Source organism: Desmodus rotundus, chromosome 7 (assembly GCF_022682495.2).
Source record: "Desmodus rotundus isolate HL8 chromosome 7, HLdesRot8A.1, whole genome shotgun sequence".
NCBI lineage: Eukaryota > Metazoa > Chordata > Mammalia > Chiroptera > Phyllostomidae > Desmodus > Desmodus rotundus.
The window spans coordinates 116,713,809-116,738,569 of NC_071393.1; the positions used below are offsets into that span (position 1 = coordinate 116,713,809).

A 24,761-nucleotide genomic window follows, 5' to 3' on the forward strand; every position below is an offset into this window, starting at 1 on the left:
TCCTTGTCAGGGAGCATTCTGCGGGCTTCACCTTGAAGAATCCGTGTGAGCATTCCATCGCGGACTGCCTTTCCAGCACGCATTCCCCATGGTGACTGGCTGGACCCAGGTCCTCGTCATCTTCAGAGCAGGAGAAGAGACTTAGTTATTTGTGGATTTCACGCTGGTCATTTTCCAACTTCCCCAGGGACCCCGAAGGACATTTAGAAAGTTTCTACCTTTGGATGAAATGTGCATTTGATGGAACCTATGGGGTTTTCTTGGAAGGTGTGCTTACTCTCAGCCACAGGTGGTTTCCCAGAGTTTGTTCACCAAGAAGACCAAGTGTTCACATGTTTAGCCTGAGCATAAAAAGTTGCCCCCAACTAGATGATGTGCTGGATAAATGTTGGTGTAAGCATGCTTGTGTTTTTAGTGATTTAAAACGTAAAGGCGGCCCACTGACATTTTTTTAGCAAGCCTCGCATAATTGGTTTTTAATTTGTGGCTCTTCGGAACAGCGTTGGCCTTCTTCTCCCTGACTCAGACGCTTTTTCTGTCTCATACTCATTTGGCAGAGAGGTCCAATCTGTCCCTTTCTTGGAACAGATTCTCCTGACTCGTCTTTGAAATCCTGAATTTCCATTTTAATTCCGTTAGCACATTTTAAAAAGCTGTTAGCTTTCTTTTCCCTTTAATAGTTTAATTTGAGGGAGAATGAGCGGCAGCTAAAAGCAGCTCTGACTGCGTTTGACGTCGCCCCCTGTGGTATCGAGTCTGATTTGATGCCACAGCCTGAGCATTCACAGGGGTCCTGGAGCTCTTGCTTGACATCAGAGGTTGGTCATACCTCCTGTCATCCTAGCACGGGTCCCTTGCAGAGGTGATGGTGGGGATGTGGCTGGACATGCATGTTCTTAGCAGAAATCAGATACCTCTGAAAAGTTCAGGGAGCCCCAGGCTGCCTTCTTAGATTCTCTGTCTTAATGTGGGAATAGTATTAGTACCTACCTGACAGTGTTGCCGTGGTGATTAAATGAACTCACGCAGGGAAGGGGTTTCACAACGCTTGCTACTTAACTGAGACACACAAGAAATGGAAGATACGGTTATGCTTTACTTTTTGAATGTGCCCATTATGCAAATTAGTTTTACAATTTATTCAAAAGCTGTCACTTGGGCTTTCATTTCCTCCAGGGTGTTTGGCCTTGGAGGTGGTTGTGGCCGCAGTGCATGGAGGCGCCCACGCGACACTGGAGCAGGACCCACTGGAGCAGGACCCCATCCTGGCTTCCTAGCCAGAGGGGCTGTTTCTGGGGTCTGGGAGGAGCTCTGGGTTTGGTTCAAGCTTCTGGGTTCAAAGTCTGGCTCCCTGCATGTGATTGGCTGAGTCTGCCGTCTTTTCTGTGCGTCAGTTTTTTCATCTGTGAAAGGAGGAAACTACAACTCGGAGTTTTGTCGTGAAGGTTGAGTGAGGCACTGAGTGTAAAGATGACCTTGCCTGCAGCACAGTCCCCTATAAATCACTTAGTTAAGGCTGAAGTCCACCTTCAGGGAACGGCTGTACGAACTCTGGCAGCACTGGCCTTCCCAGTGCCGCACCTGCGCCTTGGGTTCCAGGAGAGTGAGCAGACCTTCCCGTTTCTGATTGTTGATGCAGTGTGGATGCAGCCCGAGCCGCAGTTTCCATCTCGAGCTGCAAATGGAGAGGCCCTTCCAACCTCTGGTTTCCCCTAAGCTGCCTTGTATGACCCCTTATCTTGTTTCCTCTGATGTTAAGGTCGTTGCTGGATTTCCATGACCTATCGGTTTTTTTAGCAGCCCTACCAAGTGGCCTATCCTGTCAGTGCTGGTCACCTCACTTTGGTGTCCCCAGATCCCCTGTGAGCGTGGACTCAGGGTTAGGAAACTGAGCCCTCTCACAGGTGACCTCCTGTGGCCCAACAGCTCTGGGGTCAGCCAAGTCTCCTTCCCCTCTTCTGTGCCCCAAAGACACTAGACAACTTGGCTTGAGGATAGAACTCCGTGATTAGGAGGACGACATATGGGCGGATTCAGGCAGGCTGCCGAGGTGCTGGGGGTGAGGTCACCGGCCTTCTCTGGCTTTAGCGACCCCTTGAGGTGGCTCACATCCTGCCCTGTGCTGGGACTCATTGACTGTGCTCTGTTCCGTGGCTGCAGTGTCCCCTTAACTAAGAATAGTGCACGTTCAAGTTCTGGGGAAGCAGCTGCCCCGGGCTTTGCCTCCATAGTGCTCCCCCACCCCTGCCTCCTCTCCCAGCCACCACCAATAACAGACCTGGGCTCTTCGGAGGGCACGCAGAGCTGCTGCATTAGAACGTTTAGCTCTGGAGAGGTTGCTGGACGTTTGAGCTTCAGTTTCCTTTGTTGTAAAACTGGGCGGGGCGGAGACAGACAACATATCTGACAACGTATACGAAAATTAACGTGGATCAGAGACCTAACATAAGAGCTAAAACTGCAAAACTCTTAGAAGAAAATAGTGATAAGTCTTTGTGACTTCTTAGATATGACACCCAAAACACAAGCTACAAACTAAAAAAATAGATAATTGGACATCATCCAAAATAAAAACTTTGCGCTATAAAGGACGCAAAGTAAACACGTGGTCCACAGAATGAGAGGACGGTTTTGCAAATTATAGATCCAAGAAGGAACTTTTATCTAGAAAATGCAACGAACTCTTACAACTCAATAATAAAAAAGCAAACAGTCCAGCTTAAAAATGGGCAAAGTATCTGAATGCGTGTTTCTCCCAGGAAGCTATGTGAATGGGTAATAAGCACAAGAAGAGATGCTCAACATCAGCAGCCATCAAAGATGTGCGAACCCAAACCACCCTCGGGGCTGTCATAAAAAAAGACAGGTACGTCACAAGCATTGATGAGGTTGGGGAGAAGTGGCAACCTTACGGACCCCTGGCAGGGAGGTAGAATGTCCCGGCCACTTTGGGAAACGGCCTGGCAGCTCCTCAGAAGGCTGCACGTAGACCCACACCCCAAGACAGCAGTTTCACTGCGAGTGTGCGGCCCTCAGGAAGGAGAACATGCTCACACAAAAACCTGTACAGGAATGTTCACAGCCGTATTATTCATAACATTTCAAAAGGGGAAACCACCCCGATGGCCATCATATGATGAATGGATAGGTGACGTATGATGTCCATACGCTGGAATATTATTTGGCCATAAACAGGAGCAAAGCGCTGACCCATGCTATAACATGCACACACCTTGGAAACATGGTTAAGTGCAAGAAGCCAGTCATGAAGGACCACCTGTCGCAGGGCTCCATTGATGTGAAAGGTCCAGAATAGTCAAATCCACGGAGACAGAGAGGAAAACCGGGTCCCTGGTGCCTGGGGCTGGAGGAGATGGGAGAAGTTGGGGGAGTGGTGATAGCTAAGGGGAGTGAGGTGTCTTTTGGAGGTGGCGAATATGTTCTAATAATGACTGTGGGGATAGTCACAACCTTGTGAATATACTAAAAGCCGTTGAATTGTATACTTGAAGTGGGTGAATGGTATGGAATGTGGTACCTCAATAAAGCTATTTTAAAAAACAGGGAAGAATGACACCTACCTCACAGAGGGGCAATTAAAAGGGGTAATGCACATACATCGCCCAGCACCCATCTGTGCTCCCGAATTAGTAGCTGAGGCTATTAAAACCCCTTTCCTGCCAACAGCGGGGGAGAGGACAGGATCTGGTCGGGGCATTTTCTCTCTTTTTGACTGCTGGTGGCCATCCAGCAGCAACAAGAGCAGTTTGGCAGGACTTTGTGGGGGACCTGGGAGGAAATGTGGTGCAACCCTGGCTACCCGAGAGCGCCCTAGAGAGTGATTACCTTTGTATTGACGCGGAGCCCGGAGATTTTGATGCCGTTGGTCTGGGTGGGGCCGGCAGGTGTTTCCAGCCTGTGGCCATTGGTTGAAAGCCCTGGTTCAGTATCAGCCAGCCCAGGTCTTTGAAGGAGTGAGGATATCTGTGTCCAGGACAGAAGGCTCACTGGAACAACATACTTTATGGTTAGCAAACTGCTTTTGTGGACATTATCTCCTTTGATCTGTTCAATTACCCTATGAGGTGGATGTTACTAGTACTATTAGTTGTTAGGGAATCAAGGCTCAGAGAGACTAAGTAAATAACTTGCTGGGGTCATTTTTAAACCATAATTTTATCTATTTGGTCTTTTTTTTTTTTTAAGAAAGCTAGGTCCACACACATGCTAATACCTATTAGTTATCAAATCTAACACCTTGGAGAGCACTGCCAAGGTGACCTCTGGTGCCAGGTTAGTCTATTTTGTGTAGACTTCAGAATAAAGCTTTTCCTGCTACTTTTCTTTAACTGATGAGCATCCTGAGGGGGCAAGGCCAGGCGATAAGACTTTATTTACAAACGCAGTCATGTGCTGCTTAGTGAATGACGGGGGTGCATGCTGAGAAATGTGTCATTAGGCCATCTCGTCACTGTGCGAACATCACCGAGTGCATTGCACAAACCTGGATGGTCCAGTCTCCTGCACACCTGGCTGTACAGTGTATAGCCCATTGCTTCTAGGCTACAAGCCTGTACAGTATGTTTCTGGGCAAAACAACACAGGTGTTTGGTTAAATCAAACACCAGAAACATGACTCAATCAAGACTTGCAGTAAACAAGAGCTGAATGAGGCAGCCGCTATCATAACACAGCATCCTCTTTTACAGCAAGCTTTTTTAGGGGTAGAAAGAGTACGCACTAAGTTAATGAATGGAAGTATAGTAAACGCACACGCCAGCACCATAGTCGTTTATTACCATCATCGAGTATTTGTACTGTACGTATTTGTGTGCGCTGTGCTTTTGTACGACTGGCAGCGCAGGAGGTTTCTCTGCACCAGCATCTCCACAAACCCCCGGGAGATGCGTGTGCTCGGACCGTATAATGGCTATGACGTCACTAGGTGCTGGGAGTTTTCCAGCTCCAGTACAATCTTACGGGACCACTGTTGTAGGTGCGGCTCACCATTGACCAAAACATGCAGTGCGGGACAGTGTGTGTGCACCTATATCCATGTGTATACACACACACACTGTTGGTAACTACTGATGTGTGTGTGGACAGAAAACATAAAACAGGAATAATTTGGATCACGAGGCTGTCAGAAACCTGTAACCACCCCCCGTAACCTCTGAGTTAAAGGTTCTGCATCAACCACAACTCATTGGATTATTCTCGATGGAGGACTGTAATAAGCATATAATACAACTGTGAGCCCCGTAAGAAAATACGGCCTTTATTTAACATGTCGTCATTTGAACAAGAGCCTTCTACTGCTGAAACCAGTCTGAAATCCACTGGTTTACATCAGCGCCACTCAGAGTGGGGTCCTCAGACCAGCGGCACCGGCGGCCGGGAGCCTGGGTCCCACCTTAAACTATTGAGGCAGACACGAGTGGGTGACACCCAGAGCCCTCTGGGAGATGCTGACACCCTCTGCATTCAGATGACCCAAACGCCCTGCTCTGAGCGGCAATGCTTGTGTCTGAGAATGGCCTCAAGGGTCCAAAACCACATTTATTGCCAAACCTATCCCAAGCTTTTTGGAGGGACCCACACACCATCGGGGATTTATTAATGTGTGTGGTACCTGAATCTTTGTGAGGCCAGGTGCTCTGAGCCAGCAAACACTGTGGCATTTCCAAACCAGTTATTTAAGGTCCTGAGATCCCCACTGCCAGCACTCACACCCTAAGGGACCTCCTAATTAATTAAGCTTCGAGTTTATCAGTAGGCTGGCCTCTATTGTTTTAGAAGGGAGAATCAGACAAACCGTTCTGATTTGTTCTCCAAAGGAGCTTCCGTTTGCTGTGTCTGACCAGGAGTTCTCAGTGGCTCTGGTCTAAGAACACGGTGCGGGGGGAGCTTTCTGCTCTGTACCTCGCTGCCCGCCCCCCTCCCGCATCTGCCTGGTGCTCTGCAGCACTTTCCCCTGTCTCTGAACTTCATCCACATCCATTTCATTACATACATCACTCACGGTGAAATCATTCTTCCATCCTCCAAGCCAGGTATCCCTAGTAGAGAATTCACCTGGCTACGTCCCCTGGTGGGATTTTTATTAGTTCAGGACCTGCAAAGGAGAGGACACCATCCTGCTCAGCAGCTTGTCTATTATCTGTGCCTCGTGCCTGAAAGAAATTGGCTGAAATCCGTGTTTTAGCTCCACAGCCTGTATGCAGATTAAACGGACCTGCGCTGGTGGAGAATAATTAAGCCAAGGACCTTGCTTTTCTCCTTCAGGATGAAAGACAAATGACTTCTGAGGCTTTAATAGGATTGTGGGACTTGAAGTATTCTACTTTGGCCAGCTCGGGCCTTTCAGAGGTCCCTGTTTATAAATATACTCTACAACAACTGCATTTTCATTTAATTATCGATAGTCGTTTTGCAGGAGCTCTTTGTCTCTGTTTTGGGGGGTTCCCCCCCAGTGTAATCAAGGCATATTACACTGCTTGTTTGTGTTATTGTTAAAGACTCAGTTTCGAGTGTATTATTAACTCTTTTTAGGAGAAAACGGATTTTCCCCAGAAACCAGATGTAGTCTGCTTTGCACCAGCCTTTGGGAAGTGGGGGAGCCTTGTCAGGGCCCTTCTTTCTCCCTTTCTCCCTTTCTCCCTTTCTCCCTACTGATAAACTCGAAGCTTAATTAATTAGAAGGTCCCTTAGGGTGTGAGTGCTTTCTCCCTTTTTCTCCCTTTTTCTCGTCTTTTGAAGCGATTGTCAAGTGGGCAAGAAAGCTGATTGATTGCCTACTGGGAAAGCAAGCCTCAACTAAACCCTACGTATGAAATGGGCCTGAAATAGACGTATTTCAACCAAAAAGAGCCCTCTGTCTTCAAATAGCTCTTCTGAAGCCAGTGAACTTCCAGAGAATCACGGTCCCTTTTTCTCCTCAATGTCGGGTCTTCTGCCCATGCCAAGGTGGTTTCCCCACGTCTCCTGGCCTCTGCCTCACTTGTGTAGTAACGGTGTTTGCTCTGTCCTTAGCAGGACCATTCGCAAGGGGGTGTCGCCCAGCCCAGCTGGCTTTTTCAGGCTTTGTTCCACAGGGCTGCCTGTTCTCAGCTGTCCTCCAGTGCTCTCTGAGAGAACGGCCTTCCCCATTCTGTTCCTATAAGCCAGCCCCAGGCCTCCGCGGCCTATTGTTTCATGGGCTCCCTTACCCCCAGAGGTTTCTGCTGGGGGCACGGGGGACAGGTTGGGGGTTGGGAGGGCCAAGGTCACTGCTTCATCCTGCTGAGATGTGAGCATGCAGAGAAGTCTTTTGGATGGATGCCCCTGTGGGTTCTGCTGCCCAACAACGATAGAAGAGGCAGGCTTTCAGTTCGTAAAGAAGCCGTTCCCTGCCTCTTTCCAGAGAGCAGCGTGTTCTGGTTGGTACTGTCGCTGTCTGACCTAGGGACCCCTGCAGACTCACTCCCTTTCCCTGACCTCGAGCTCCCTGGCCTGCGGGTGCAGCAGGGAATGAGGGTCTCTGGGTCTTCTCAGTTCTAGAACCTCAGGGTAGAGCTTAGCTGTCAGCCATGGTGCTCCCCACCGTTTTGTGCAGATGCCAAGGGCGCTGAGCAATTGCTTATCTACCTGCGCCCCCAGCCAGGGGAGCTGAGTGAATCATCTTGGCAGGTGGAGCCCTTGCCACTGCCAGCTCTCGTTCAGAGCCTTCACCTGGTGGTTGGCTGGGCTGGTCTGATGCTTGAGTGAGCGTGGCATCCGGTGTAGGGGTTTGTTTGTAGGTGAATATGTTTGGTTAGAACCTGGCACTGGGGGCAGTTAGGGTAAAGTGGAAGGGGCACCAGACCGGGAGGCAGGAGTCTTGGGTTTTGTCTAGGTCACTAGTTCTGTGGATTGGGCCTCCCTCTAGCAAACATTTATTGAGATTTACTGATGACCACAAACTCTCAGCAAGGTTCTGGGCACACAAAAATAACAAGACATAGACTTTGCCTCCGTGGGAATCCCAGTTTAGTGGGGGAGGCAGGAATTGAGTGTAGAACCCATCATGGTAAAGACCAGGATAAGTTCAGAGTTCTATGGGAGCCCAGAGCAGAGGGACCCCTCCCCAGTCTGGAGGGGATGAGCATCAAGGAGGACTTCCTGTAGGTGGTGATGCTTGAGCTGAATGTAGAGGCTTAGAATGAGTCACAGGGACAGCAGGGCAAAGGCATGAGCTAAGGAAGCTAGGGTGTATAGAGAGGCTGAGCACCGCAGAAACATGGAGTATAGGGTAGGGGTAGACAGGAGATGAGACCCCAGCAGGTGGAGTCAAGTCATGAGGATCCTTGCTGGGCACGTTAAGGAGCTTGGGCTTGAGGGTAATCACCTCCTGCCTCTGATGCCTGGGATGGAGGAGGGCCTCATGCAAGGTGAGGAGGTCTCCTAGGACAGAGAGGCCTGAAGAGCAGCACTGGGGTTGGAGATGGGGAGCAAACCTGAGGGAGATTGAGGATGTGGAATTGCATGGCCCGTGTGATCAGAGTTGGAAATAAGGAGAGGGACAGGTGAGCGGTAGGCACGGAGTTTCTAACCCCAGAGACGAAGTCGCCAATGGAGGACACAGACTCTGAGGGGCTGAGGGACACCCACACTGAACATCCAGCTGGCAGGTGGACGTTTTGGTCTGAAAATAAAACTGGGCTGGCATTGGTGTGCCTGTGGCAGTTGAACCGCATGGAAACGATGGCCCACAGGGGGCGTGTGAGGAGAGCCGAGAGACCTCGGCCTGCAAGGGACGGGAAGGGGGTCCCAGGCAAGAGACAGAGAAGCAGGAGAATTCCAGAAACAGGAGCCGGGGGGAGCCAGGAGGCCCAGGGGCTCCCACCAGCAGTGTCCCTTAGTCTTCATCTTGAGGACTCAGGCTATGCCCTTCCTTCCCTGGACCTGAGTTCCCTGGGGATTGGCCTGGGTGCTTGCTAAGAGCCCCTTTCTGGTTCCCCTCAGCCAAGCCAACACTGCCCCGTAAGACTGAATGAATAAAAACCCAGGAACGGCAGGGCTAGGTGAGGCTTTGGGGAGATTTCTCTCCAGCCCACTGATCGGAAGGAAGCATGGTGTAATGGAATGGAATCTCTGTCTTTTCCCAGCTGGGAGACCTAGGGCAGACATATTACCTTGTCTCCTCACCTGTACAATAAGGTCCCTGCTACCCACCTTGCAGAAGGTTTGAAGGTTAGTGAGAGGTGGGAGCCATTGTGTTTGTTAACGATGAGCTGCGACAGGAGAGCTGACGTGATGGGGCAGGGCCCCGGCATGTGGCATCGTGGTGGCTAGAACCCAATGTCTGGTGGCCATCCCCTCTGGGGTCGCTTGTCAGGGGTCGTAAATTGGCAGCCCACAGCTGGTGAGCCCCATAGGTGTGTTTGGTTTGGCTCGCTCAGTGTTCTTTTCGAAATGGAATTTGTTGCCAAATTAAAAATTGGGAGATTTTACTTAAAAATCCACATTTTCAGCTAGTGTTGAAAATTTGGAAGATTTGGCAACAGTGAGCCTGCGTTACCCTGGGGCCAGTAGGGGTGTCCCTCGGGCCACTGCCCCGTCTCGCCCTCCGCCTTCCCTAATGGTTATTTACTTGGCCCCTTGAGGTGACTTGAGTTTACAACTGCTGTCTTAGGCTGACCATTTGTCTTGAATTTTCCCTTATGGCCCTGTCCACTGTTCACAGAAACTGTCCAGTATTTCACAGCTGAGGCCCAGACCTTGGCCTTTGGAGGGGAAGGGCCTGGCTAGAAAAGATGCCAGAGAGGGGAGGGCGGAGTTTCCAACAGCTTAGGCCCAGGGGAGATGCTGGCTGGGAGGGCCTGACCCCTGGGCCTTACAGCAAGTCAGCAAGAGTACTGGACGGGGCCCTGGGGTTTCCTGGTCTCTCCCTCCGGGGCTGAGCTGAGGCAGAGGGATTCACGGGCACTGGCTGGCTAGCCTGCCCACTGAGGTCTGGTCTCTGGCCTGCCCTACATTTTTTGTTGGTGGAGGGGGCAGGGGGCGGGGAGGGATTGCTCAGAGCAGCCTGTTTATATGGGGGAATGTCTGGTATGTTTGGTATTTGGGTGTTTACTTCCCAGGGTGCTCACTGGTCCCTGGTGTTGAAATGTCTCCTTCATGCAGCGGGGAGGAGCCCTGTGGGCCTGGCCAGGGCTGGATTTGGAGGCCATGGGCTGTTCTTCCAGGTCTGCTCTCTGACAGCTCACGTGCTCCGAAGTACCCCCACCTGCTTTCCCTCACTCAGGTCTCCTTTTATGCCATATTCCGCCCATGGGTGCTGAAGGCTGGGTGTACCCCAGGCAGCACTATGCCTGTTGCCCTGCCTCGCTGAGAAGGCAAGCAGGGATGCTGGCATTTGCTGAATCCTTCCTGTGTCCCGGGCTCTGGGCTAGGACTTAGTCCTCATTATGAACCTGTGCAGCAGGGCGAGGTGCCTTCCTCAGACAGGTGAGGAAAGGAGGCTCAGAGAGGCCCAGTGATTTTCCCAGGAGCACACAGCCAGTCTGCAGCAGAGCTGCTGGGGGACCCAGGCCTCTTAGACTCTGAAGCCCATGCCAACACCCCGGCACTGTGAGTCTCCGATGAGCCAGGTCTCTGTGCCCACGCGGCAGTTTCAGCGCGAGAGAAGCCTCCCTTCCACATCTTCGCTGCTCTGGCCAGCGCTGGGGATTTGATTCTCACCCGCCCCAGCCCCCCCCCCCCCAATTTCTGCTCGTCCTGCTTTATTTCTCTCTTCTCTATTGCTTTGTCCGTATAACAGTTTCTGTATTTTTGGTGCCTCGGGTTAAACAGTATCATTGCTTTTTCTCCTCTTACCTGTGTGTGGGTCCTACGAGACACGTTTTTGGAAAGGCTATGAAATGTCAGAATTCACAGTCACACCTGGGCAACTGTCACCGTCGTATGAAAGCCGCATGGCCTGCAGACGGGGTCTGAGAAACAAGGCGGCCAGTGAGGGTCAGGCAGGAGCGGAAGGGTGCGGGTGAGACCGCTCCTTGAAGCCATGTGGCTTTAACGCTACACATTCAGTGTTACTTGTGCAGCAAATGGTTTTTTTATTTTAAACGACCCAGATAGGGAAAAACAATGGTCATCACCCTCAGAATTCAGTCCTGTGGCCAGGATGGAGCTGAAAGGGTGGGGGGTAGCTGTTACCCGTGTGGGGGGCTCGCACAGCCCACCTGCCCTTGGAGGAGCAGCGGGCTGTCATTGACCTGCCAGGCAGCCCTGATAGCCTCAGTTTCCTTCCTGGTGAAAGTGGTGGGGTAAGACTGTCCTGGATGGTTTACTGAGGCCGTTTAACCTGCTGGACTCCTAATCCAGAGTATTTGATCCCTGCTGAGGGGACCTGCCTCTACGTGCTCAAGGGCCTTCCGCACCCAGGCTCGGCCACTTTCCCAACTGTTCTGGAGGCAACCTCCTGGCTAGCAGTGAGTCTCCCCTGGATCCCTGGGGACCACCCTCCACGCCTCCATTTTCACCAGGCATCGCAGGATTTCACAATGGCGGGACCCTGGTGTCCTGGGCGTCTTTCAGTGACAAGCGGCAGAAACCTTCTCAAACTCCCTCCAGGCCAGAGGAGCTTTCAGCACAGATTGGGGTGGGGGGTGTGCGTCGTCATGGACCCCAAGGACAGAGAGTGTAGTCAGGCCTCTCTGGGGGCTGGAATTGGGAGGACAGGATCAAGATAGTTTCCTTCTCTGTGTGTGCTTTCTGTCTGTCTGCTCCGCCTGTTTGTACCGCTGGCCTCTGTCCATGTCTCCTTGTGTTTCTCTGGGGTCTGCCTCCTTCTCTTTGTCTCTTTTTTTCTCCTGTGTTTCTCTTTCCTCTCTCTCTCTCTGTCTTCACCTTTCTCAGTGTGTAGCTTGTTTGAGGCAAGTAAGATGCCCAGAGCCTGACATTTAAGGAGGCACTCACTCCTGGGGGCTGATCCTGCCCTTGCACGAGCCCCAGAGTGAGCGCCTCCTTAAATGTGTCTCCTTGGGCACCTAGCTTGCCTCCCCCTGGTTCAGGCCCTGTTTTTCTCTCTGTCACCGAATCCCTCTCTTTGCCTCTGTGACTCCCTCCTATACCTGAATGAGAGTGTCTCTCTTGTCACACAGTCTCTGGTCTCTGCTTGTCTCCAGCAGCCTGATCTTTCTGCTCCTCTGGCCACATGGCTGAAGTTGGTTGCTCCCCAGCCCAGCGGTCCAATTTTCAATTTCCAGGAGGTAAATACATCCCAGCTTGGGTCAGCCATTCAGACTTTACCTACCCAGTTGCCTGTGCCCAGGGACTGGGGTCCTCCAGCCCTCAGCAGGGGCTTGAGAACAGGCTCCCTGGGGTGCGGTAGCTCCGCAGGAGGGCCCTCTTGGCATGGGTCCCCAAGTCCCTTCAGTCCATAAAGTATGGCCCAGGGGCACCCCTCACTGCCAGAACGCAGACAGCTTTGCCCCAGGCCTTCCTGGGGATTTGGAAAAGATAGAGCCAGCACTGAGTCTGGGAACAGGAAAAGACATGCCCCATCCACCCCTAACCCCAACTTTTGGTTCTTTAAATATATCAAGTGTCAAGTTGCCTCTTCCTCCAACACCCTGGCTCTTCCAGCTGTATCTGCGGGGGAAAAATGGCACCTCCCATTTGGGGATTCCATTTTTAGATGTCTGAAAACAGCCTGTGCTGTCTCTGACCCCCTCGTGGCCAAATGCTTTAATCCAGGGAGCTCAAGGAGGCAGGACGGCAGCCTGAGTCTGGGGGATGAAAGATGGCTTGGAGGAGGCCTGGGGGTGGGGGCCTCCAGATGGTCGCAGTTGGGGGCTGTACTTCATGCAGGCCCAGGCCAGAGCTTGCCCGTGGGGATGGAGGAGGCTGGCGGGTGCGTGCCACCCCACATTTCTGGTGGGGCCTCAGCAGCTGTTTGTTCTATGTCCTTAGGGTGGTTCTTAAATCGCAGCAGGAGTGTTTGTGGGGGGACGCAGCCGTGTCAGTGGGGCTTTCGGGCCATTTCCTGCCTCCCTGGGAGATGTCAGTCCAGGTGGGCATGGGTGCAGGAAAGGCTGGGGGTGGGCTTGGGAGCTGGTGGAGGCTGTGGAACTGGGGGCTTTAGGCTTCAGCGCGCAGCCTGGGTACTTTCAGGGCCTGCTGAGGATTTGTGCAGACGTGCCGCAGCTGTTAGGGGCCTGTACCCCGAATCTAGGTTCTGCCTCTGGCCAGTGTGCTTCTGAGAAGACAGGACCCCATCCCCAAGCTTTGCTGGCCTCCTGCAGATAGAGAGAAGAGACTATTCCAACAGAGAAGGTTCCTTCTGAGCCCTGGGGGGAAAGGCTGTGCAGATACAAAAATAGGCAATAAATCATTTTTATAATGATAAAATCCAAGCCTGTGCCATGTTTCTCCAGAACCCTCTGTTCATTCATTCATTTGACTAACATTTGCTGAGCTCCTACTAAGTGCCACGTTCCATGCCAGGTGCCTGGGATGCTCAGGTCCCTGGCAGGGAAGGCAGGTACCTACGTCAACAGAGACAAGGGTGGGATATGGCAGAGACTCCACAGTGGGGTACTCACAGTGTTGCAGCAGCACAGAAAAAGCCGTTAGTTCTATCCTGGGGCCTAAAGAGCCTTCTCAGAGGAGGTGATGTTTGCTCTTGAAGGTTGAGCATGAGTTCTCCAAGTGGGAAAGGAAGGTCCTCTCAGGAGGGCCTGGCTGGCTTGAAGAAGGGTGAGATGTTTGGAGCAGAGAGTGGTGGCAGGAGGGGGTTGATGTGGCTGGAGGAGTGGGTAGAGCAGCCCTCTCTCTGGGCATCGGCCAGGCCCGGTTGATCTCTGAAACTTCCAGTGTCGAGCCTCTTTGCTTCTGCTGCTAGAGTAGCTTCCGAGCGCCCCCGAACTTTAGGGAGGATGAAGCCCTGCACGGGGGTGGGGTAGGAAGTTGGGTCTTGGAGGCCAGGGGTTGTGCCTCCTAAGAAACAGCAGCTCTGCCAGAGCCCAGGGCACGCTGGGGGAAGGGCTGGAGGCCTGTGAGCCCGGCGGTGCTCAGGTTGCACACATCACCTTAGCAGTTTGTGGGCAAACCCTCTTGGCCCAGGGGAGATTGCACCGCCTGCCACTTCCTCCAGTTCCTTCCCTCTGCCTGTCGTCACGGTTACCTCTGCTTTGTTGGGGGTGAGGTTGAGGTTGGGCGGAATTGATTTTGTCCAGGTTTCTATTTTCCCAGATGCAGGTCAGCCAGAGGAGCTGTCACTTCTGGTTCTGTTTCAAAGGAGGCTGAGGGGCTGGGAGGTGCTTGGGTGGGGCAGTGTTGACCAGGCACCTCTCCAGGCAGCCTCCTGGGCGGGATGGGCGTGGGTCAGGGAGAAGTTAGGAGGTGGTGGAGAAGGAGAAGGGGCTGCCTGGCCAGGGCCTGTGACGATGGTCGTGGGTGCTGGTCTCTGGCCCAGGCCCTGGGTCCTGACCTCCTAGAGCATGCTGGGAGTGCATGGAGAGAGGCTGTTTATTTTCCTGGCCCAAAGCCGTTTCGGCGGAGACCTCGTTCCAGGCCTCAGGCTGCCAGAATCACCCCCACTGGCTTGAGAAGTGAGAGTGTTGGCAAGCCCAGGACAATCTATGACTTCTAGGGGCCTCTCGCTCTAGCCTGTCCCCAGCGCAGCTGGTTGTGTGTGTCCTCCAGAGTCTCCTGTAGGTGACAGACCATGAGAGGCATCACATCAACGTGACCCTGGCGGCCTGGGGCTGGTGGGCCACTGATCAAGAGCAGGAAGGTCGAAGTCACAGAAATCTGAGTTGGAACGCCGACTCTGCCATTTCCTAGATAGGTGGCCTTGGATGTACTGAACTGTTGGGCCTCAGTATCTCCATCTGTCCAATGGAACAGGGTAGTACCTTCCTCATCAAACTTTGATTGTGAGGATACATGACCTGCGTTTAAAGCATTTAGCAAAGTAGACAGCTAACAGCAGCGCTTGCTGTTATTGTTGAAACAAGAGTTACGGCCACTTTGATTGACAGCCAGTGTCGGTGGGCAGTGAGTTTCCTTTTCCCCATGTCGTGGGCCCGTTTTCATGTGTGATGCGTTTCCTAATGTGTCCTGGGGAGAAGTAAGCCCAGAGATTCCGGAAGCCCCTCTGCCTGTGTCCCGAGCAGGGCACTTTAGGGAGCCCCTGGGATTGCAGGATACAGGTGGGTGTCCTGGGGGAAAAACACGCAGAGAAGAGGATTAAAGGTGCTGAGGAGGCTGGGAGACTGTTTGGTAGGCAAGAAGGCAGATTCAAGCATTTGGATGGACCAAGCGGGAGGGAGAAGGTACCTCAGGGATGGGAAAATGGGTGGGAGAGGATGCAGAAGCTGTACCCACGCCCAGGGTAATTTTAAAGGACGTGCCTGAGAACCACTGGCCTGGAAAATAATGTCCAAAGGGCTTGGGCTGGGCAGGAGAACAGACCGTCACCATTGGGTACCACCTCTGTGTGAGAGACTCCCAGGTTTGGGCTCCTGAACTCTGGCAGAACCCAGGCAGCCGTGCCCTCCTGGGGCCCTGACTACCCCCACCCAGGGGTGCCCACCTGCTCTGAGAGGATCCTCGGGCTAAATGGGAAGCGTCTCCGTTTCACCAGCTGAGAGGCCAGTGAGCTGGCAGACAGAGGAGACAGCTTCCTCACCACCAAGACATGGTCGGCAGGGCCCTTGTCCATCTGTCTGTCTGTGTGTCAGGAGAGAAGCTCTACTGCAGGCCTGCCTCAGCGTCTAATCAGTGGCTCTCTGCCCTCACAGCTAGACGAGGAAGAGGAGCGGAGGAAAAGGCGCCGGGAAAAGAACAAGGTTGCGGCAGCTCGTTGCAGGAACAAGAAGAAGGAGCGGACAGAGTTTCTGCAGCGGGTGAGCAGGGCAGCTGGCCAGGGCGGGGAGTGGGCTTGCACACGTGTGGACTAAAAGATGTCATCAAAGCTGTGGGGCCAGTGTGTACCTGGGCATCTGCCTCAGCAGCCTCGGCCCCTCTGCTCTTCCTTGGCTCCTGTCTAATGCCCCGTCCCGAGCCAAGACAGCCAAGGTCAGCCTGCAGTAGCTGCGGCCCATCCCAGTTCCTGGAGGAGATCTGTGGGAGGAGCCGAGCTCCCTCCACTCAGGTTAGACCCTTGGTGCTGATTGACCCAGAGATCCCAGGACTGATGCTACCTATTTTGGTACCCAGTGGGCTGCCAAAGTTGTCTAGGGTGGGTGCTGATGAATTAGGTGATATCACCATGCATGTGGGCAGTGGACGCAGCACCTGGGCAGAGAACAGCTCTGCCCTTAGCTGCAGGAGGCTCTTCCAGCTCTGCCTCCCAGCCGGCTGGCCTCTTTGCTCCTGCCCTCTGGGGACCAGAGGTCAGCTCTGATACAAAGACCAGTGGAGGGTCCCCTTTCCTCGTGGCCCTTCGAGCAGGTCCCTGCCCTTTCATGGGGAATGTACCGGGCAGGTGTTCTTTCTCTGCTGAGTCCCATTTCCTAGGCCTTCCCTGATTCTCAAACATGGTAGATGCCAGTGATGGAACATGTAGTTTCCAGGCTCCCCACCTCCAATCCCTTCTTCATTCCTAAATAGGAATGGTAACAATGTATCGTAATAACATCACAAGTCAGGCTCTATCCTACCATGTGCAAGGATAGTTGGTAACACTTATAAAGTTGGGCACTGTGCCAACTGCTATGTGTTTAGGTCTCATTTTATTGGCCTAACAACTAAACGAGGCACATGCCTTTGTGATCCTGTCTACAGTGGGGGAACTAAGGCACAGCAAGGTTAAATAACTTGCCCAGGTCCCTCAGCAACTGAGTGATAGAGCTGAGATTTCCGCCTGGGGGTAACTGCAAAGCATGTATTCTTAACACTCTTCTGTACTGGCTCTAATTCATTCATTCATTCGTGCATTCATTTGTTTGTGTGTCTGTTACTCATTCATTGAGTTGTTGGCGAGTATTTTAAGCATGTCCTAGGTGCCCAGCCCTGGGCTAGCTACACTGGGGGGGGCGCATGCGTAGGAGCGGACGTGGGTCCTCCCATGGGAGCTGGAGAGAAAAAGCCGGGTTGGTCTTACTTTTCTCTGATGCTGAGGAATCTGTGTGTCTCTCCTCAGGTCTGCAACAAGCAGAGAGCAAATCTGAGGTTGTGGTGTAATCAGCATGGGACCTGTGGACATGTCTGGGCTTGTGAGCACCTAGGCCAGGTTAGACTCCTAGATCTCGGAGACCCCCCTTGGAAGAGATGGTGGACCAACACTGGGCTGGATGTTTTCAAGAAGTTTCTAAGACACTGGTCTCACATGGGCCTTTAAGATGGATGGAGTGTCGCATACTCATCTCCAGCTCTGGGTGTCTGCAGAGCTGGAGAGGCACAGCAGAGAACAGAGAAGTCTCCATCCAATCCCTGCCTTCAAGGGCTGATCAGCCAGTGAGCAGGCAAGATATGCCAAGCGAATGTAAACAGTAACACACTAGTGCAGTAAACAGTCAGTGCCAAATGAATGCTGCTACCTGCTCTTCACATTCCAGTTACACTTGCTGAGCACCTGTTGTGCACCAGGCATCACACGTGTCTTATTTAGTCTTATAACATTCCGGGGAGATAAATATTGATTATCCCCGTTTTAGACATTGACCTGTAGCTCAGAGAGGTCAAGGTGTTTGGCCGCGGTCACACGGCTAGCAGGTGGTAGGGCTGGGATTCATTTACTCGTTTACTGATCCATCTGTCCCCCCAAAACGTGTTGAGCAAGTGCCCGCTTCACAGAGGACAAGCAAGCGACGTCTGCAGGGGGGTCGGCAGGCGGGAGATGAGAAACAGGAACGCGTACTGAGCCTTGCGTTGGGCAAGCGCAGTGAGCTGTGAGAACATACAGAGGGGCCTTGTCGTCTAGGCTGAGGAAAGGCTGCATATTGAGACATAGAAGAGGAGTAGCAGCTAGCTGAGATGAAGGACAGGAAGGGAGGGCGTTACCAGGAAAAGCACAAGCAAAGCCCAGAGGCAAGAGGCTTTAAGAGTGTGGTCAGGAATTGGAAAGAGTAGCTGCAGTTGTAGGCATAGGCGGGAGGAAGGGGAGGCTGGCGGCCTGGAGCCGGCTGTCAGGTTGTCTGGGGCAGTCCCAGGGTGTGCCTGCCGCCCTGGCCTGGTTACTGATACCACCTTCCTCCCACCTTACAGCCTTGCCCGTTAGGATGGTGAATGTTGGTCGAGCGGAGCCATGGGAGGGTTTTGAAGGAGAGAGAGACACACTGTAGCAAGATCCCTCCACTGTAGCTCGGGCACAGATAGGGGCAGCCGAGAATAATCGGGACGATCCCTTGTGTGGCTGTGGTATTGCCCCGGTGAGAGAAGAAGGCCGCTGTGAGCATGAGAAGTGCAGCCTCTGGGTCTAGGAGGGTGGTTTGCACAGGTCTGAGTGGGCCTAAGCCCAGTCCTTCCCTTTAGTCTCATCCCCCCCCCCCCCCCCCCCCCCCCCCCGCCTCCCACCCTTATGTCCAGCTTGGAAGCAGAGGTTGGGTGTGAGGTTTAGGCAGGAATTCAGATGGCTGTGTTGACAGTGTCCACAGACCTGGGGAATTGAGATTCACTTTTAGTAGGTGAAGTATTTTCAAGGCTCAGAGGAGCAAAGGGATACATGTGCATGTGTGTGTATGCACATGTGTGTAAAAAATCACTTCTCCGTCCTTGACCCCTGGACACTCAGATCCGCCCTGGGAGATTCCTGCATCGTCTCAGAGCTCTGTCCCCTGCACCAGCCCAGGCCCTGAAGGGGGCCGGCAGCAGGCCTTCGCATGGGTCAGATTTTCCCCTGCACGCCCTGGGCTGAGCTCAGCGCCTGTCCGCAGTCAGGAGCAGCAGGCCCACTGGGATGCCCCCTTCTGTAGCGCCAGCCCTGTGCCCACTGTGCCAACACAGCTTCCCTGCATGCCAGCAGTGACCCGCATTGCGCTCCCGTGGCACCCTGTGTTCCTCATAGCCACTCTCTCCTTGGTGGTCACAGTGGCCTGGGAGGGGGCAGGGCAGCCCCCTTCCACCAAGGACTCTGAGACTCGGGAGGCTGGAGCTCCAGGTCACATGGTGGCTGTGTCAGAACTGGAACCCAGGGCTTCCTGTCCTGCCTGACGCTCCCTTCAGGCTGCCCTGGCTCAGGGAAACCAGGGATGTTGTTCACAGCGGCATAGCTTACAAGGCACAGAGTCAGGACTTTAATTCAGGACTTTTGGGTTCAGAAGGTTGCCCCAGACTTATTCCCAACCCTCAGGGTAACTTTAATAAAAAGTAGAGTCAGAGACTCTTAATGCTACAAGTCCCCCGGGCCAGTCATATATTCTGGGAGGAAACTGAGGCCCAGAGAAGGGGAGGGACTTGGCTGAGGCCACATAGCCGGGGTGCCCAGCCCCTCAGCCTGGATTCTGTCTGTTGCCTTTGCTGACCGCAGTGGAGGAGACTGAAACTTCACATTCTAATTCTGTTCTAAGACAACAAATGGTTTCATTTTCTCTAGGGCATTAAAGATCTACCAGAGGCAAAATGATAAAAAATGCAAGCCGTTATTCACTTCATAATTAACATGGGAAGATCCTAGCCCACGGTCCTAATTAATTAGGAAAACAGATATCAGGTAATTGCTGTTATAAAGCCACACACCACTTCTACAGTCATGGCTAAAAAGAGATTCTTCTGCCCTCACCTCGCGAGCACCGGCCGATGAAACAGAAGGAACTGAAGCGAAGGAGCAGTTAGTGACATACTGAGTAGCCAGCTGGTGCTCCACAGCACAGCCTCACATTTTCAAGCCCACAGAATGCAGTGGTGTTCCTGTGGCAAATGCCTGTTTGGAGCAAGGTGCCACACACCTGCTTGGTCTTTTGTGCGACACAGATGCTCACGTATAAGGCTGGGGGGCCCGCAGTCACTTCAGGGAGTGGGCCTGTACGCAGTGCTGGATGCTGCCCCTCAGACACTGCCCCTTGCTCGTCCATTTTTAATTCCCACCCATGGCACTACAACCCCACCCTCCTTTGCCCTTCCCCACCACTCTTCAGAACAGCTCCCCCCACCCCAGGCTCACGGCCGGCTCTGTCCCTGGCTCTTATTCTCCAAATCCGGGCGGTCACCGAGACCTGCCAAGCTTTCAGTGAAACGTGCTCCTCCTCTTCTCCTTCTTCATTTTCTCTTGCTCGTAGCTTAAATGAAAATTCCTTCGGCCTCCCTAAGCCTTTGGTTTGCATGGAAGGTCACGATCATCATTTTTTTACAGATGAGATAACCAAGGCTCAGACAAGTTCAGGAACTTGCTCTAGGATCCTACTTCCAACCCTAGAGCTTTTTTCAGTCTGGCTCTGCACGCACCTTCCCAGCGTTCTGCCCCACTACGTCCTAAACCGACCTGTGGTCATAATGGAGGATTTTACCTCCCAAACACACGTTAAGCTTTTCCACCTCTGTGTCCTTGCTCACTCAGGGCTCCCTTCATGAAACCCTCCCCCCACCGACCTTCTCTACTCAACCCAAGGTCAGACCTGGCCGCCGAGCCCCCCTGAAGGCCTTGCAGACTTCGCCCGGCTGCCAGGCAGGCACAGAGTAACCTCTGTGCTGCTGCAGGGGTTCTCCCCCTGAGTGGGGGCCATATGAGAGCCGCGTTGGGGGCTCACGGGTCTCTGAATGTCCCCGGAGCACTCACTGCACACAGCAGGCCCTCAGCAGATGATCACGGGTGGCTGAGGCCGAGGCTCAGGGTTCAGCGTTGGAGCCTGGGCTGGGATGAGCCAGGAGGTTTTTGTGAGAACTTCCCAAGGTCACCAGCTTGTCAGACTCAGTGAGCTAGTGGCTAAGGCTGGCACCTAACTGTCCTAGACTGACGGGTCACGGGCTCCTGGTTTCACGTGGGGTCTTTCTCTTGGCCGCCAGAGGTGGACTCCTCTCGGAATTCCAAGAACGGTGGGCCAGGCCAGCCTCCCCGTCGTGCCTCATCCTGTTGAACTAAAACCACCATAGCCGGTTTTTAACATTTCCCCTCTGAGCACTTTTTCCCTTTTTTCTTGAGGCTGTTCTCCCTCAGCATGTAGTCACGAGGACTGCACATATCAGCAGTTCCAAGGTCCCCAGGCGCTGACGCTGCCCCCTCAGAGACTAGCACAAGGAACAATTTAGTCAGACCGGCTGGTGTGGGGAAGACAGCAGCCCAGGGAGCGTGGGGGCCCCCCAGGTGGAAGGGCCAGCTCACAGGCCTGAGCCAGGGCCTCTCAGCCTGCAGTCACACACACAGCTGCGACCACAGCTTGTTCTCAGTCTAACGCAGGTTGCTCAGCCTCAGCACTGGGAACATTTGGGACAAGATAGTTCTGTTTGTGGGGCCACCCTGAGCATTGCAGACTGTTGAGGAGCATCCTGGTTTCCAGCCACGAGATGCCAGTAGCGGCCCTCTCACCAGCTGTGACAACCAAAAACGATGTCAGATGTCTTCTGGGAGGCAACACTGTTCCTGGTTGAGAACCGCTGGTCTAAAACTTTGCTGGTCATTGGATGAATTCCAGCTCTCAAACTGGTATAAGTTTTGTCCTCGCCAGGTGGCTCATTTGGTTGGAGCATTGTCCCATGAACCACAAGGCTGCAGGTTCGATCCCCATTCAGCGTGCATGTGGGATGGGAGGCAACTGATTGATGTTTCTCTCTCACATCAATGTTTTTCTCACTATATCTCTCTCTTCTTTCCCCTCTCTCTCAAATCAATAAAATCATAAAGATTCAAAAACCAACTGGGCCCTGGCTGATGTGGCTCAGTGGGTTGAGTGCTGGCCTACAAACCAGAGGGTCACCAGTTCGATTCCCAGTCAGGGTGCCATGCCTGGGTTGCGGGCCAGGTCCCCAGTAGGGGGCGCACAAGAGGCAACCACACATTGATGTTTGTCTCCTTCTCTTTCTCCCTCCCTTCCCCTCTATCCTAAAATCAATAAATAAATAACCTTAAAAAAAAAAACCCAACTGGTTATAAGTTTTTAGACACAGTCCAAGAAAAATCATTCAGGAGTGCTTCTATTTATTGTTTTGCCCCCCAAGCCTTCACTCAGTATGCCCATCACTAGCCACACTATAAACATGTAACCCCCCCAAATCAAACCAACATTCTTTCCTTTCCCTGGCACCTCAACAACTGAGCTGGAAGTTCACTGAAAATCTCCCCTGAGGTCTATTTGAATCCCCATTTTGGATCCAGAAGGATGACTGTTATTTCCTCCCAATGGGCAAAGCTTCCAGATAGAGGTGGTTCACACAACTAATAACCAGGAAGCACATGTTTTAGAAGGAGCTACATGATCACACTGGGCTTGTTCATCCCACGAGCCAAAATTTCTGCAACATGAGTTTGTCACTCATCAAAGCCCTTTGTCCTTTCACTGCCACCCAAGGGCCACCTCTAATCCCTCTGGACCCTTCGCAAACCTGTCCTAGATCCACCAGGCCTCCAGTCTTCTTCCACCTTTTGTTTCTTATGCAAAGGCCCCAACGCAGGAGAGTGCCTGGTATTCTTGGGCAGTGGCAAGGAAGCCACTGAGTCTGGAGAGGATCGAGTGAGGGAAGAGAGGTGGGCCACTGGCCAGGCTGGCCCCAGATATAACCTGGGTTTGTATCACTGGTGACACAGGCCAGTGTCACAGGTGTGACGGACACTGCTTGTAGAAAGTCAGTTATCCCAGGGGCTCAAGAGCAGGTTCTCTGCTTCCTCTAGTGGGGACCTGGCAGACAGCAAACAGGGAGATGCCAGCCTTGTGCCAACCCAAAGTCAGAGCCGGTACCCAGTGGAAGCATAAAGCCGTGTCTCTGTGTTTGCGCACAGGAATCTGAGCGGCTGGAACTCATGAACGCAGAGCTGAAAACCCAGATCGAGGAGCTGAAGCAGGAGCGGCAGCAGCTCATCCTGATGCTGAACCGGCACCGCCCCACCTGCATCGTCCGGACCGACAGCGTTAAGACCCCCGACTCAGAAGGCAACCCGCTGCTGGAGCAGCTGGAGAAGAAGTGACCTTGGGCTGGGAGGAGGAAGAAGAGGAGGAGGAGGAGATGGGGAGAGGGAGGAGGAGGAGGGTCCCAGAGGGCCCTTCCTTGCTGCATGAAAAACTTTTGGATGAGGCTCAGCACAGCCAGCATCGGCCGCGCTTTTTTGTGAAACTCCCATCAGCCACACCAGGGGAAGAACAGGCTGATGAAACCCAGGACCAAGCGCTGAGACCAAAGTAGCCCCGAGGGTGGGGCTGTCCTGCCTGGGGCCAGGCTGGAAGGAGGCAGGACAGAGGCTCTGGGTCGGAGAGTCGCCCAACCAAGCAGCTGTGGGCACTTCTCCGGCCTGTCCTCCTGGGCACCCACTCAAGGGACCTCCAAGCAGCCAAGAAAAGCCATGAGTTGCAACCAGGATGCGGCTGAGGATGGAACTCAGAGTGAAACTGCAATCTGCCTGACCCTGACCCTGACCCCAACGCAAAGCTGGAGAGGGGCACAGTGCCAGGCCCTGCTGCACCCGCTCACCATGGTCCAGCGCGGCCCTGCCCGGAGCGGCAGCCGGGGCGCACCCTCGCCGGCCCTGCTGGAGTTGCTGTGGGCACGAGGCGCGGGCGCCCTTCCAAAGCACATACTCACTGAATGTTTACAGACTGGCTGTCCTGGCAGGGCTTTCAACTGCACATGTTTTTTTATACTTTCTTTTTTTTTTTAATATTTTTTACAAAAAAAAAGATTTTATACAAGCAATATATATATGGATTTCTATAGTCACTCGATGTGATACAGTATAAATATGCTATGGTTTGTTTGTTACGAACAGATATTCAGCAGTTACGGCCGTTGTTTGTAACTCCTAAGTACTGTAGTCTCTGGGTGTTGGGGGGCCGGGGCGGGGGCGGGGAGCATTTCCATCCTGGTAAACCCTTCATAGTACTCAGTCCTGTATCGCTCAGTAAACATTACTCTTACTTACCCAGCTGCCTCTTGTGGTGTCTGCCTGGGAAGTGGGGCACAAGACGCTCTCAGCGGGCCCCCCGGTCGCAGTGTACGAGGGTGTTGGAACATCGCCGTTGGCCCTTGGTTCTCACAGCAGCCCTTCTGGGTTAGTGTTTGTGTGCCCATTTTACAGATGAGGAAGCTGAGGCTCAGAGCCATTAGAAAGCTGCAGGACTTACTTCGTTTATTCATTCCACATCTGTTAACTGAGAGCCACCATGTGTGGGCCAGGCGCCCTCTGAGGAGCCAAGTGGCCAGTGGGGAATAGGACAGACCCAGGCCCTGCATTCCCGGAGCGTCCGGTCAGGAGCTAAATCCTGTGCTCTCTTCGTACAAAGTCCCAGTTCACCTTCACAACAGCCGTGCCAGGGAGCAGCAACCGCCCCCAAGTCAGAGATGATGAGTTAGAGGCCCCGGGAAATAAACTTGAAGCCACCGTGTGCCAACAAGTAGCGTCACACCGTCACTGTGTGTGAGCGTATGTCACCTCATTCACTTCTCCCGACAGCGTGATGCCTGGCCCCCACTTCACAAACGACTGAACTGCGAGGGTAAGTGACTTATCCAGGGTCGCCCAGCCAGCACGGGGCAGAGCTGGGGTTTGAGCGCTGCCTCCAAAGGCTCATGGCATGGCGCTCCACCTGTCGCCAGCTGACCGTGCGGTTATCCCTGTGGTTGGATGTCTCACCTGACTAGAACAGGAAGCCTGTGAGGCCAGGGTTGCAGATTTAGCTCCTAGAAGGGCTGGACAGAGTTTCAGGCTCTGCCCT

At 53.1% G+C, this 24,761-nt stretch overlaps 1 protein-coding gene across 3 annotated transcripts in view; it reads left to right on the forward strand.

Annotated features, from left to right (window-relative positions):
* Positions 1-23,967, forward strand: part of JDP2 (Jun dimerization protein 2) — a 38,224-nt gene extending 14,257 nt beyond the window's left edge. For all 3 annotated transcript variants that reach the window (XM_045201729.3, XM_053928592.2, XM_024568038.4), the window contains exons 3-4: positions 15,768-15,872; positions 22,835-23,967. In XM_045201729.3, coding sequence (XP_045057664.3) covers positions 15,768-15,872; positions 22,835-23,020 — 291 coding nt within the window. In that variant the 3' untranslated portion in view covers positions 23,021-23,967. The remainder of the gene's footprint in view (positions 1-15,767; positions 15,873-22,834) is intronic.
* The last annotated feature ends 794 nt before the right edge of the window (positions 23,968-24,761 follow it).